Source organism: Anoplopoma fimbria, chromosome 11 (genome assembly GCF_027596085.1).
Source record: "Anoplopoma fimbria isolate UVic2021 breed Golden Eagle Sablefish chromosome 11, Afim_UVic_2022, whole genome shotgun sequence".
Classification (NCBI taxonomy): Eukaryota; Metazoa; Chordata; class Actinopteri; order Perciformes; family Anoplopomatidae; genus Anoplopoma; species Anoplopoma fimbria.
The window spans coordinates 21,043,015-21,055,185 of NC_072459.1; the positions used below are offsets into that span (position 1 = coordinate 21,043,015).

The 12,171-nt window shown below is 40.2% G+C and overlaps 2 protein-coding genes across 2 annotated transcripts; one reads left to right on the forward strand and one right to left on the reverse strand.

Annotated features, from left to right (window-relative positions):
* Positions 1 to 1,327: 1,327 nt before the first annotated feature.
* On the forward strand, positions 1,328 to 7,548 carry LOC129098775 (deoxyribonuclease-1-like). Its single transcript, XM_054607878.1, has 9 exons — positions 1,328 to 1,419; positions 2,064 to 2,202; positions 3,128 to 3,216; positions 3,333 to 3,419; positions 4,856 to 4,971; positions 5,291 to 5,403; positions 5,539 to 5,693; positions 5,806 to 5,899; positions 7,241 to 7,548. Exons 2-9 carry the CDS (start codon positions 2,065 to 2,067, stop codon positions 7,304 to 7,306), a joined length of 858 nt encoding a protein of 285 aa, XP_054463853.1. The 5' UTR covers positions 1,328 to 1,419; position 2,064; the 3' UTR covers positions 7,307 to 7,548.
* A 192-nt stretch (positions 7,549 to 7,740) lies between these two features.
* eci1 (enoyl-CoA delta isomerase 1) lies at positions 7,741 to 11,957 on the reverse strand. Its single transcript, XM_054607702.1, has 7 exons — positions 11,788 to 11,957; positions 10,457 to 10,582; positions 10,063 to 10,190; positions 9,660 to 9,806; positions 9,452 to 9,573; positions 8,905 to 9,083; positions 7,741 to 8,653 (listed from the first exon to the last, which is right to left on the reverse strand). The coding sequence occupies exons 1-7, from the start codon at positions 11,828 to 11,830 to the stop codon at positions 8,487 to 8,489; spliced, it is 912 nt and encodes a 303-aa protein (XP_054463677.1). The 5' UTR covers positions 11,831 to 11,957; the 3' UTR covers positions 7,741 to 8,486.
* Positions 11,958 to 12,171: the final 214 nt, after the last annotated feature.

A 12,171-nucleotide genomic window follows, 5' to 3' on the forward strand; every position in this document is an offset into this window, starting at 1 on the left:
TGTCATTTTTTTCAATAGTTGATTCACCTTTATTGTATCAAGTATCAGCACAATTAAGTATCCAAAACATTGCAATAAAAACTGAAGCTATCTGCATATCGTGACGCCAGCGGTACTGGCAGTACGTCGGTCTCCTTCAAACTGAAAGAGACACTCTGAGGATAATTTTTCAAGATAAAGTACAATGCTATAAATTAAAGTGACATCTTGATTTTAAGGGCTATATTTCATTCTTTGATCATACAAATCAATCCTGAGAAGGATTGTAACAAATGGATCAAACTTCATCTGCTTTGACGTAAACTTCAAATGTTAGCATGTTCTGCTAAACAGCATACTTAATATTTTACAAAATGTGGTTTGATGGTAAATTTGAATGGATCTATGTTACTTGAAATAAAGTACTTAGAAATTTGGATAGAAAACATGTATATGTCACTGAATCATTGGTGTCAATCAAGGTTCCAGGTACATTTATTGTCACTGTGCAGCACAGGGTTGCGCAACAAAATGCAGTTGTAGTCCCTTTAGTCTTTGGTGATGAAGTTGACAAAGTGTTGGATGTCGGCCTCTCTGTTGGACGTTAGCTTGTTGATGGAGGGCTTCCTAATCCTGGACTCATGCACTGGCGTGGCCTGTGAAGTGGACAGATGAACAATTGTTCTCTAATTGTCTTCAACATTTTAAAACCATACAGAGAACAAATGCTGAGGATAACTTAATTTCACTCCTGCCACCTAAAAAAGGTAACAATGAGCTTATGTTACTCTTTTACATACATATGTAGGGAGAGATTTAGCGTAAAGAGCATTAATAGTCTTGAAAGCTATCTTTGTTATACAGCTGGAGAACAATAAGATACAAAATTGTATGTGGGCTCTGCAGGGTGATTGTTTTCTTGGATTTTTAGGCCCTCGATTATCTCAAAAGGCTAGGAAAATAATGCATATATGCAATGGGTGTTTTACAATCCCTCCCTGCGGATGATGCCCCTGGCCCCCCACTAGGTTTTGGACTGAGGCCAGAATGTTTACCACCTCTGGCTCCGCCCCTGCTGTGGAGCCCTGCAAATGTAACCTAATGAAACAGCGCGAATCTAAATCAAATCCCAAGCCAAATGACACATAAAAAGCAGAAATTCTTTGAATATCTATTACCAGACAGCCACATTGTTTGTATTGTGAGATTGACCTACAAAACCCCGATCCGCATCCGCAACACACCTCCTCTCTTTGCCCCTCCCCTCCAGTCTGACCCGGTCACATGCACTTTACAGGTAAATAAAAATCCTCCCCAGAGACACTACCGATGGTTCTGCTCAGTAGTTTTAGTGGAGCCTTCCAGGAGATTCAAACAAGCAAACCTCTGTTCTCTGCTTACAACAGGCCTTCTCCTTTTCCACACAACTCACAGAAGCAGGTAAATACGCACCTCAGACTCTTTTTTCATGCAAATTTTTGTACTTAGTACTCCAATACTATAAATCTGTTCATTGTTGCTGGGAATCAGAATTCTTGCAGACTATCCTACACTATGCACAGTAGCTGTAAAGCAGCATGACATGTTTCTTTAAAGGAGCTGATGCTACTTAACGTTACAGTAACACAGTAAACGGTTTTTACTCTGGCTGACCAAATGTAACTTACGGTATGTGAAGGATCACCTCTACAAAAAGTCACCTTCCTCGAGCTGATGTCCGTATTTTACAACCTTTGCACTCGGAAAAACCTCCCCACCAGTGAATCTACAGTAAAAGATAATGTATTCTCCTGTATGCTGGAGTAATATTTTACCCAGGATTATTCTGCAAAAAAGCAGCACTTGGAACGCAGGGTTGCCAACTCACAGTTAGATAAACTGCCAGGAATAGGGAACCTGCTGTCGTGTGTCCAGGGGTGCAGGTGTTTTGTGCGTCTCTGACTCCCACAGCAGGGCAGAGAGCCTTTACTGGCTCCCTTAGCGTGCAGTATAACTATTACATGATAAAAGTCCATGTGTCATAAAATCATTATATAGAATTGTGTATTTTAAATGTACACATTAATCTGACCTCTTTGGCCCAGGATGCGTTATGTAAGTGCGTTGGGTCTCTTGGCGGCCCTGCTGCATCTGTCTACGTCTCTGCTGCTGGGAGCCTTCAACATCAAGTCTTTTGGAGACAAGAAAGCCTCCAACGCGACTCTCATGAACATCATCAGCACGGTCAGGAACAGCATTTTTTTTTTCATCCAATATTCTCCTTTTTTTTCTCATTACAAATACCCACATTTGAAGTGAAAAGAAAACATTGTGAACGATGCTGAGTAACTAAAATACCACAAAGTTTAGCCTCCATTTTGCCTCCATTTCCATTGTAATAAATTGGTAGCACCAACTACCAATGGAGATTAAAGGCACAATTTTTTTTATTTTCTTTTATCTGTAAAGGTGGGGGGACTCACAAGAGGAAGATTAAATATGAAAAAATAAGCAACCATTAGCATTTCATAATTTCTTTAGAAATAATGGTAAATGCCCATGGCTTTTAAATTATACTTTCACAGTTTGTAACACAAGTTTTCAGTTTGTACTCTCCCAGCCCGAGCTCATATAACCCTGGTGACATCACTATGACATCATAGGGATAATTTTCTCCTCCAGTGCCACTGAAGACATAAAACAACTGTTTTGACAGGTAGTGGGAGATTTACTTTCCATGTAAGGCTCTATTATAAGGATTTTATAAAGGGAGTCTGGTGCATGGAAACACTACCACTTTTGTCAACAGGGGGGCGCCAAAATCAGCACAAAAAGAAAGTTTGTTGTAGTTGCTTTAAATAAAGAATAACATCCCAATAAACTTAAGTCTTTTTTGTTATTTGATAACAAATGTATAAAGCAATTTGTGCAAGGGAAAAACATTTAGGTTGAACCTTGTCATGACAAGTGAACTTTAATGTGTTTACTTAGTAAAGTACCCATTTATACCTACATTAAACATAATGGAAAAATAGATATTTTGATAGTTCACCTCTTTTAGCTCTATTTCTGTTTGTTTTAGAGAGAACCATACTTGAATCAACTTATATAATAAGACACCGCTGCTACGACAACTCTAATCAGATATGTGTTGCTTTGTGTTTCTCAGATTGTCCAGCGCTATGACATCATTCTGATCCAGGAGGTCAGAGACAGCGATCTGTCAGCAACCAAAATGCTTATGGAGCATGTCAACAAGTTAGACTAAACCTTAGAAAGTGCATTTGTTGTTATTATGAAAATTATATTTATTATGATTTTAGGTATACAAAGTTATGCTCTTAATTTGTGAGTGTGTGTGTTTGTTTTCGCAGAGGTTCTCCTCGGTTCAGGTACAGCCACATATTCAGCGAGCCTCTGGGTCGCAGCTCCTACAAGGAGAGATATCTCTTCCTCTACAGGTAAACAGAGAGAGAAAAAACAAGCGTTCATATGTAGGAAATCCTACGTCAAGACCCCACATTAATGAACAGAAACGGAACTATTTATCTTTTAAAGTTCCGTTCATACTTCAGATCTGCACAGTATCTTTGTCTTTGTTTTTATTGTCAGCTATGAATGCCAGAAACCTACGTAAATGGAGCCATTCAACAATGTTAGATTATTATTGCTGATTTTAACGTTGTAGCTGGTTTTGGTGGAGCTCATCTTAAATTCTTGATATGCTCTTAGGCAGTTTAATCTGTAACAGTGGGTCATATATTATAATGTCTGTTGTATGTTTTGTATGTGAAAGCTCAATCTGAAAAGTAACACTAAGTAAAGTAGGTAACCTTAATTGTAAATTTTTGTCTCTGAGATGTAGTGGAGTAGAGAGGTATTTAGTACCAGAAAATGGAAACCCTCAAGTACCTCAACAAGCCTTAAAATTGTACTGATTTATTAACACTTTGCACAGTACTTGAGTACATGTACTTAGTTACTTTCCACAACTGGTTTAATTCAAGCCAGTTAAATAAAGATATTAGCAGATTGAAGTTGGTGATCATGTGTCACATGCTGTGCCAGAAAACAGTACACTTTTTTACAGCTTTTTCTTAACAAATCCACTTAAAGGGCCAGTGTGCAGGATTTAGTGGCATCTAGTGGTGAGGTCGCAGATTTCAACCAACTAAATACCCCTACCTTCACAAGTGTGTCAGAATAACTACAGTGGCCTTCTGGTAATGTAGTAACGTTAAAGGCACTATCTAAAGCAAGTGTTTGGTTTGTCCAATCTGGGCTTCTGTAGAAAACATGGGAGTGCAACATGGCAGACTCAGCGAAGAGGACAATCTCCCTATGTAGATATGAAAGGCTCATTCAAAGCTAACGCAAACAGGATTCTTAGGTTCAGGTGATTATCCAGGTGATATGGAAATATTGTTGTTATTATTATATTCCATTTCTGCCAATAGAGTCCATCTAAATGCCACACAATTGCCCTTTAAAAGAGTGTGAAGACTTTAAAGATTCAGTGAAGAAGTAGTGTGTTTTTGGATGCAAATGCTTATTAATGTGCATTTTTGATAGGAAGTGTCAGAAATTAGCATATTTTGCATAAAATACTATACAGCCTGTATGGCCTACTTTGAAAACACCAAACACTACTGTATCATAACATGTCATGTCTGTGGAAAAAATGTGATTGTAGAATAATCCTATGACAATTATATCTAAATTATTTTCCTTGGCAAAAAAAGAAAAGAAATGACATATCTGCCCACCACATTCACCCATTCAGGATACGGCTGCCCCCTAGCGGTCAGCCCTTGAAGGCACAGGACTTACTTCTTCAAAAGTAAAACATTTTTACAGGTAGCGATAGATGTGGTCAAGTACTATCATTCCTCTGCAGGGAGCAGACGGTGTCTGTGGCTAAAAACTACACCTACGACGACGGCTGCGAGCCCTGCGGGACGGACACCTTCAGCCGAGAGCCCTTCGTCGTCATGTTCACCTCCAAACAAACCGGTAGGCTCTGCTTTTTTCTATGTGAGACCCAAGTGGTGTCAATTGCCTTGTTTATTAGGCATCAACTGAGAGATAAACACCGTACTTTTGTGATATTCTGAAGTCACAGATCTATTGGTCACTAATGCACCTTTAAAAATAAATGGAATTCTTACCGCCATACAGCATTCAGGTCAGCCAAATAGTGTTGGCATCTCTTTCCCACCAAATTTTGTATGTAACATGAATCCTGTCTGGCATATCCAAAACTCTCAACTCTCCTCTCCTTTACACATTTCCCACCTTCATTCCCTTCTACCTCCCTCCTCCTATTTTATAGCTATGAGGAACTTTGTTCTGATCCCCCAGCACACCTCTCCAGACTCCGCTATAAAGGAGACCAATGCCCTCTATGATGTGGTGACCGATGTCCGAGCCCGCTGGAACACCAATGTGAATGCTCTAAGAAAACACACTCAAAATCTGTTGGTGTAAATGTGTAAAAAAATATATTTTTGTGCAAAGTATATTTAATTTGTTAAAATATGAAATGGGGGGTGATTGAAACAATTTCCGCTCTCCCTGCAGGACATCGTGCTGCTGGGAGACTTCAACGCAGGCTGCTCTTACGTATCGGGCTCCGACTGGCAGAAGATCCGCCTCTTCACTGACAAGAGCTTCCATTGGCTGATCACTGACGAGGCTGACACGACGGTGTCACACACTAACTGCCCTTACGACAGGTGGACACACATGCATAGACACTTGCATGCACACACACACACACACACACACACACACACACACACACACACCCAGAGACTCTTAATTCCAACCCTCTTCCTGTATTGGCAGGATTGTGGTCACTGCTGACATGATGAAGGGAGTGGTGCCAGGCAGTGCTGCTGTCTACAACTACATGGTGGACTTGAACCTCAGCCACAGTCTGGTAAAAACAACTTTAGCTTTAGTTCTCCTCTATGGTAGCGTTCACATTAGTTGCAATCTATTAAAAAAGGCTGGGTCTATTAGGAGTAGCTTCATACCTGCTGAGGATCGTGTTTTTGCTCGATCTTTTAAGTGGGTAGAACATGTCTTCTTGTAACTAGAAAGTTGGCGATATGATCCATGGACTGCTACGGTCCACAAGTCCAAGTGTCCTTGAGTGAGACACTGAACCTCAAGATTCTCCCATTTCCCTTTACAGCAATTCATTTCTCCTTAAATGCTTAGGAAAGAGCATTCAAGCGCTAGGATTGGCCAGGCGTCCATGATGACCGAGGTACCAGTAACCTCTCTTATGGCCATCTGATTGCAGAAAAGAAGTCTTATTGTATAGAAATCTATGAGAAAATGACCCTACTTCTCACTGGATTTATTCCCTCAGTAAACATGGTGAACATGAGTTTATGCTCTTAATCTCTAGTTTCAAGTCTTCTTCAATTCAGCATGATGTTCATTTATTAAATTATGATCCATTTAGAGTAAAATAGACCACAACACGATTTGGGATTCACGTCAGATGTATTTTCAACGGCAATGGTGGTTGTTTAACAATGAAGACAACAACTCCCATAATGATCTCGCTCGACTTCTCAATATAATTTTGGTGTGAATTAAGAGAACCCTAGTAAATTACATACTGTGTGTTTGATTGACGCTTAAAAGGAATACTTTGTGAAATCCTTTACTTTCTGATGAAAGGTTGGATGAGAAGATTGACTTCACTGTCATGTTTGTGCATAGACATTGTTATAACCCGGCTCCGGGGCTGCAACATGAATGGGAGACACAACGAGTTTAAAGTAAGAAGTAAGAACATTTATTTAAAGAATACATAAACTAAACCAAACAAACATGGAAAGTCAGTAATCAGCTTCCTGAAAGACAATGGACAGCAAACAGGACACGGATCCCTAGTGGAAAGGAGGGGTCGTAACAATGTGAAGCTACAGCCAGCGGCCTATTAGCTTAGTTTAGCAATAAAACTGGAAACAGATGCCCAAAGTTAGCCTAGCTCTGTCCAGAGGTCACAAAGTCCGCCTCCAAGCTCCTGTACAACTATTTAAGTAATCCGCTATTTCACCAAAGGTTATGTCCTGGACTGTTTCTTTCATTTGAGCAGTTGCCAAGCAACCAAGGAGACTTAGGGGAAATTCCCAGACATGCACACATACATGCTTGATGTGGTTGATCGGCTGAAACATGCAAACCCATTACTGAATGTATCTAATATGAAATTATGCTAAAGGGAAAACCTATAACAACTTTGTCTTTCTTTCTCTCTTAGGCATTGGCTGTCAGCGACCATTTCCCTGTCGAGGTGGAGCTGATCAGCCAGGTGGCTGCTGCCTGAATCTTGACTCCAACAAGTGTTGCAGCAACCTCCAGGCTGAACTGGAGTCATGAGAGATCAGTGGGGGAACTCTTTGCAATCCTGCAGCATTAAATGTCCAAGAACAAAATAAACAAATCTTTCTGCAATATTATTGATATTATAGCTGTCATTTATTTAAATGTTTGAAGCAGCACAAACAAAAGTCCATTCACCTTTATTGTATTGTGATGAATGTTGCATTGAAAACTAAAGCTATTAGTACTAATTTTCTTTTCTCTGAAACCAATTGGCTGTGTGTTTGGGATCATGAAATGTTTCTCTTGACACCTTGGTAATGTTGTCTTGTCTGATATTAATTGCATGATGTTCTCCTCAAATTACTGCTCCTGGGCAGTCCATTTGACCTCCAAACATGGTGTGTATTATGGCATCCTTCATTGCTTATTTAGTAGTACGGCTGTGTCCTTTGCAAATATACTTTATTTCAATCAGGAGAGACTTCAATAAAATGAAACAATTTATTACAAATAAAGTTATGTATGATGGCTGACCCTGCATGATGTCTTTGGAAGAGGAGCGCCCTCTGTTGATGATGGGGCGGCATCCGTGTAGAAGTAAAGTGACTCAGAGGAACTCATCAGCTCGTTGTAGAAAATGTTACACTATTTCAGGGATCGAGCAGAAAAGACCAGAAACGCAGGTAACAGCTTCCATTCGTTACAGTTCAAAAACTGTAACGAATGGATTTAACTGGGTCTTCCTGATTTGTTATAAACTTAAAATGTTAGCATGTCCGGCCAACTAGCTTACTAAATACATCTCAAAATAAACAGTAAATCGGAACGTGTTGATATTACTGTAACTAAAGAAATTTGAAGAAAACATTCATTTGTTACAGAAGCATTGGTGTCAATCAAGGTTCATTATTAATTTATTGTTATTGTACAACACAGGGTTGCGCAACAACCTGCAGTTGTAGTTATGCTACATAAGAAAAACAAACAATTTTATTATATGGGTCTCCCACGAGTTAGCTGGTCGAACAGTGAGGCTGAGCTGCTGCAGGGAGATGTACTCAACAATCTTAGCACAATTGACACCAATGAACACGTGACACCGAAGGCAGATGCGTTTTTCAACTAGCGTCACAAACTCCCCCCAAATCCGTGTGTCATTCAAGGAGTTTCCCCTCTTTCCTCTAGGCCCTTCTCTTTTTCAGCATCTGCATATACATGCCCAGCGACTTCTGGATTGAGTCTTTGGTGATGAAGTTGACAAAGTGTTGGATGTCGGCCTCTCTGTTGGACGTCAGCTTGTCGATGGTGGGCTTCCTCATCATGGACTTGGTGATCGCTCGGGCGTGGTCTGTGAAGTGGACAGATGAACAATAAGTTCACCCATATATTCTAAAAGTGGATTGCACATTTATTTGTTTGTTTTTTTCCCTAAATTAATGTTGGCACTGGTACTTTTATCAGTAGCATAGATAGGTAGTAACAACTCATAGTCTTACATGTGACTAATAACACTGAAGCTAAAGTACCACGAGTGCAAGAGTATAAAAATGTGGCTGGACTGGCATGTTCACTGATCATGTATAAAAGGTGCCAATATACCTGGAATAGCCAACCACTTGGTCATGGCCTGCATGGCTGTTGTGAGGACCTGGTCTTCAGGTACCAGCTGGTCCACCAGTCCAATCTTCAGGGCCTCTGACGGGTTGTAGAGCAGCCCCAGCTGCAGAGCCACCTCTGTGTTTCTGTGGCCCACTGTGTTCGTCATGGTGTCCTTAAACCTGCAGACAGCAGCAGTAGTTAATAATGTGCTAACGTACTCTGCTAATGTTAGCTCCACAGGTTTTAATGTAGAAAAGTAACCGTTCTCCCCAGTTAATAAGTATCACTATTACACAAAATTTAATCATGACTAGCTCCAAATCCACTAAACCAGCCTTAAAATGGAGAAAATCTCGATTGCATGAGAGCCTATGGAGCAGAGCCGGATAGTTATCGGACCTTGGTTGGAGCTGGCCATGTCTACGCTATATTTTGTCAGTTTGCGTTCAAGGGGTGAGGCAAAGGGTCAGTTCGTCAATAAGGTGAAACAGCCAAGGGGATCAGCAGAGTTGATTAGTTTGCAGTCGTCATACTTATACTTCCTTACCAAAAAGGTGCTACGATGCCCAGCTGCGTCTCATTGAGGCCGATGCTGTAACGCGGGTTGTCTGCCATTATCCTGTAGTCACACGTCAGAGACATGAGACAGCCGCCTGCAGGACTGGATCCCTGTGGAGGGAGTGACAAGGTAGGCAATGGGGCAATCTGCGAAACGTTTGATTTATCAACTCACTGCTGAGGATGTTTTTGCGTACATTGATTGCAGCTATAGTGATCATGTCGGAGCCGTAGAGTTTTAGCCACATCTCCTGAACGGCTCTCCAGAACTCTCCACAGCGCTCTCGACTCTTCCCGTACATCTCTGTGATGTCCAGCCCGGCTGAGAACACCTTGGGCTGGTTCTGTATTGAAACAACACACCCACACACTCAGGGAAAACGGTCCAATTGTACTGCTATATTTTAAAATAGTCACACACTCCAGCAGCGAAAATGTTAGCCACAAAAATGTAATAACATTCTAAAACATTGAAGAGTGTTGACTATATTGCAACTGCAAAGTATTATTATAATGCTAAGTTATTAATAACTACCTTGTAATACAAATACAGAGCACAAAGGCTCTGCTGCTGTTTTTAAAGATGAAATATAACTGTACCGAGGTGATGATGAGGCCACGGCAGCTTTTATCCATCTCCAGCTTCTCCACACTGATGCAGAGCTCTGTGAGGAAATCTAAACTAAGGCTGTTGACCGGCGGACTCTGCAGGCGCATCACAGCCACACCTACAGAGAGAGAGACAGAGATGCTGGTCTTTTACCTCAAGTTTGACATAAGTTCCCTTCAGATTCATCTCAAAGGGAAAATAACTGATGACATGGAACGTCACATCTCAGCTCTATTTGCATTTTATATCCAGAATATAATTTCCCTGTCACATTTAAATTCAGGGCCCGGCTGTGTCACGGCTGGTAGGTGGGCAGCAGACATTAACGACACCAACTCTTCGAAACGTGCAGAAGATGTACTTATCTGTTGGTGACATGTTTACCCGTGTTTTGGTTAAAATCCACGTCTATTTTAGGCGAGGTGGAGTTGTTCCTCCGCTGAGCGGCGAGGACAGGAGAGGCACACACTCTGCCATAACTGCTGCAGGAGGATCGCTGAGAAAGAAGACCTGCACACACACACACACAAACACACACAGAAAGTGTTAGTGGCTGTGAGGCAGATCTGTTACAAGAACTACATATCCATTAGATGCCTCAGCAAATCAGAAAAAATGAAAACTTACAATAAATTAAAACTATCACTACATTACAGTCATATTATTACTATACTGAAGGTGTTTCCAATGCTTTTCATTACTCTAATATATTAATAATATGTTGTGGCTGCAGTTACATGTTTTGATTAGTTCAACATCATGATCAAGTTTCTAAAAATGACACTTAAGACTGCTGGAGAATAAAGGTTTTATTATAAGACAAAAAAGGACACAGTAACATCTAGGGTCAGTTGTAAGTGACATGATTAATAGTATGCATGTGTTAGTAGGAAAAACCCTACATCCAACAAATTCATAAAATCAAAAACTATTTTTTTTACTGTTTGTTTTTTTCCTGCAAAGACAAATGTAATTGTAATTTCTAAAAAACAAAGACAACTAAATTAGAGCAGGACAAACTTTGGCTGCTGGTGGGTGAGAAACAGGGAAAACAGATAATAAAGTGTATTCAAGTGCAAATTGACAAGTGCAAGATGGAAAGTTATGCAAACAAATTACATACATGCTTTATTCTTATTCTTGCACCCTTTATAAATACAAGGCTAAAATGGAAAAAATGCAAAACATGCCGTCAAATCAAACAATGTGGAAAAATGTGGATCCAACAGAGAAGCTGGAAAACTTTTTTTTATTGCGAAAAATGAAAAACAATTAGTCAATGGGGGGAAAGTTTAATAAGTAATCCTTGCAGTCATATCGTCCATATTGAGCTGAGATAATTAACTTACTAGGTTATTCTTTTTTACAATGCATCGAAAACAAGTCCTGGTTTGAACATGGCATTTTTTTTTTAAATATACAATATTATATATAACCAGCCATGCTATAACAGTGAAAGGTTAGGTGTAGATGCACAAAATATAACTTTTTTTTTGTGTGTGTGTACATTTATTGTTAAATAGGTGCACATAATAACCGGGGGATGTGACCCAAAGGGTTATAAAATGCTTTTTTCTTAATCTCGTGTCCTGTGACCTATGCTCCAGTTTCTGTAGAGCAAAGTTTACGATGCTAACAGCTAACAAGGCTAACAAGGCTGACAGCACGGGTAGCATGAGTAGCATGACCGGTGTCACATCCAGACATAACGCTACCTGACAAGACGCATTTGTTCCTCAATGCCGCTCTCAAGGCCATTTTTTTCAGGGCTCAGACTCGGGTTCAGCTCTGGTTAAAAGACAGCAGAAAACAACTTCCGACTTCTTCTTCTTCTGCTGCTTCTTCTTCTGCTGCTTCTTCTTCTTCTTCTTCTTCTTCTTTTAATTTAATGTCGTGTTGCCAACTCCTCAGTAAGGAGAGTAGCTATTGGCTGTCCTAAAAGTCGCTAAATGACGTCATCGCCTAATTTGCATAATGTTAAAGGATTTATTTTTTTCTCATTAATGGCAGCTTGCTTTGGGTGGAACTGTGATAAGACTTTGCCTTTTGAGTATGTTTTTGAGTTGTCATATCTTTTTTTTTTATATCACTAACTTTGG

Coding starts and splice junctions, on each gene's coding strand:
- LOC129098775 (XM_054607878.1), top strand. CDS start 2,065: ATGCGTTATGTAAGTGCGTTGGGTCTCTTGGCGGCCCTGCTGCATCTG. Junction 3,217..3,332: donor CTTATGGAGCATGTCAACAA/GTTAGACTAAAC, acceptor TTGTTTTCGCAG/AGGTTCTCCTCGGTTCAGGT. Junction 5,404..5,538: donor GAGCCCGCTGGAACACCAAT/GTGAATGCTCTA, acceptor CTCTCCCTGCAG/GACATCGTGCTGCTGGGAGA.
- eci1 (XM_054607702.1), bottom strand. CDS start 11,830: ATGGCCTTGAGAGCGGCATTGAGGAACAAATGCGTCTTGTCAG. Junction 9,807..10,062: donor GTGGCCTCATCATCACCTCG/GTACAGTTATAT, acceptor GTTTCAATACAG/AACCAGCCCAAGGTGTTCTC. Junction 8,654..8,904: donor CAAGTGGTTGGCTATTCCAG/GTATATTGGCAC, acceptor TCCACTTCACAG/ACCACGCCCGAGCGATCACC.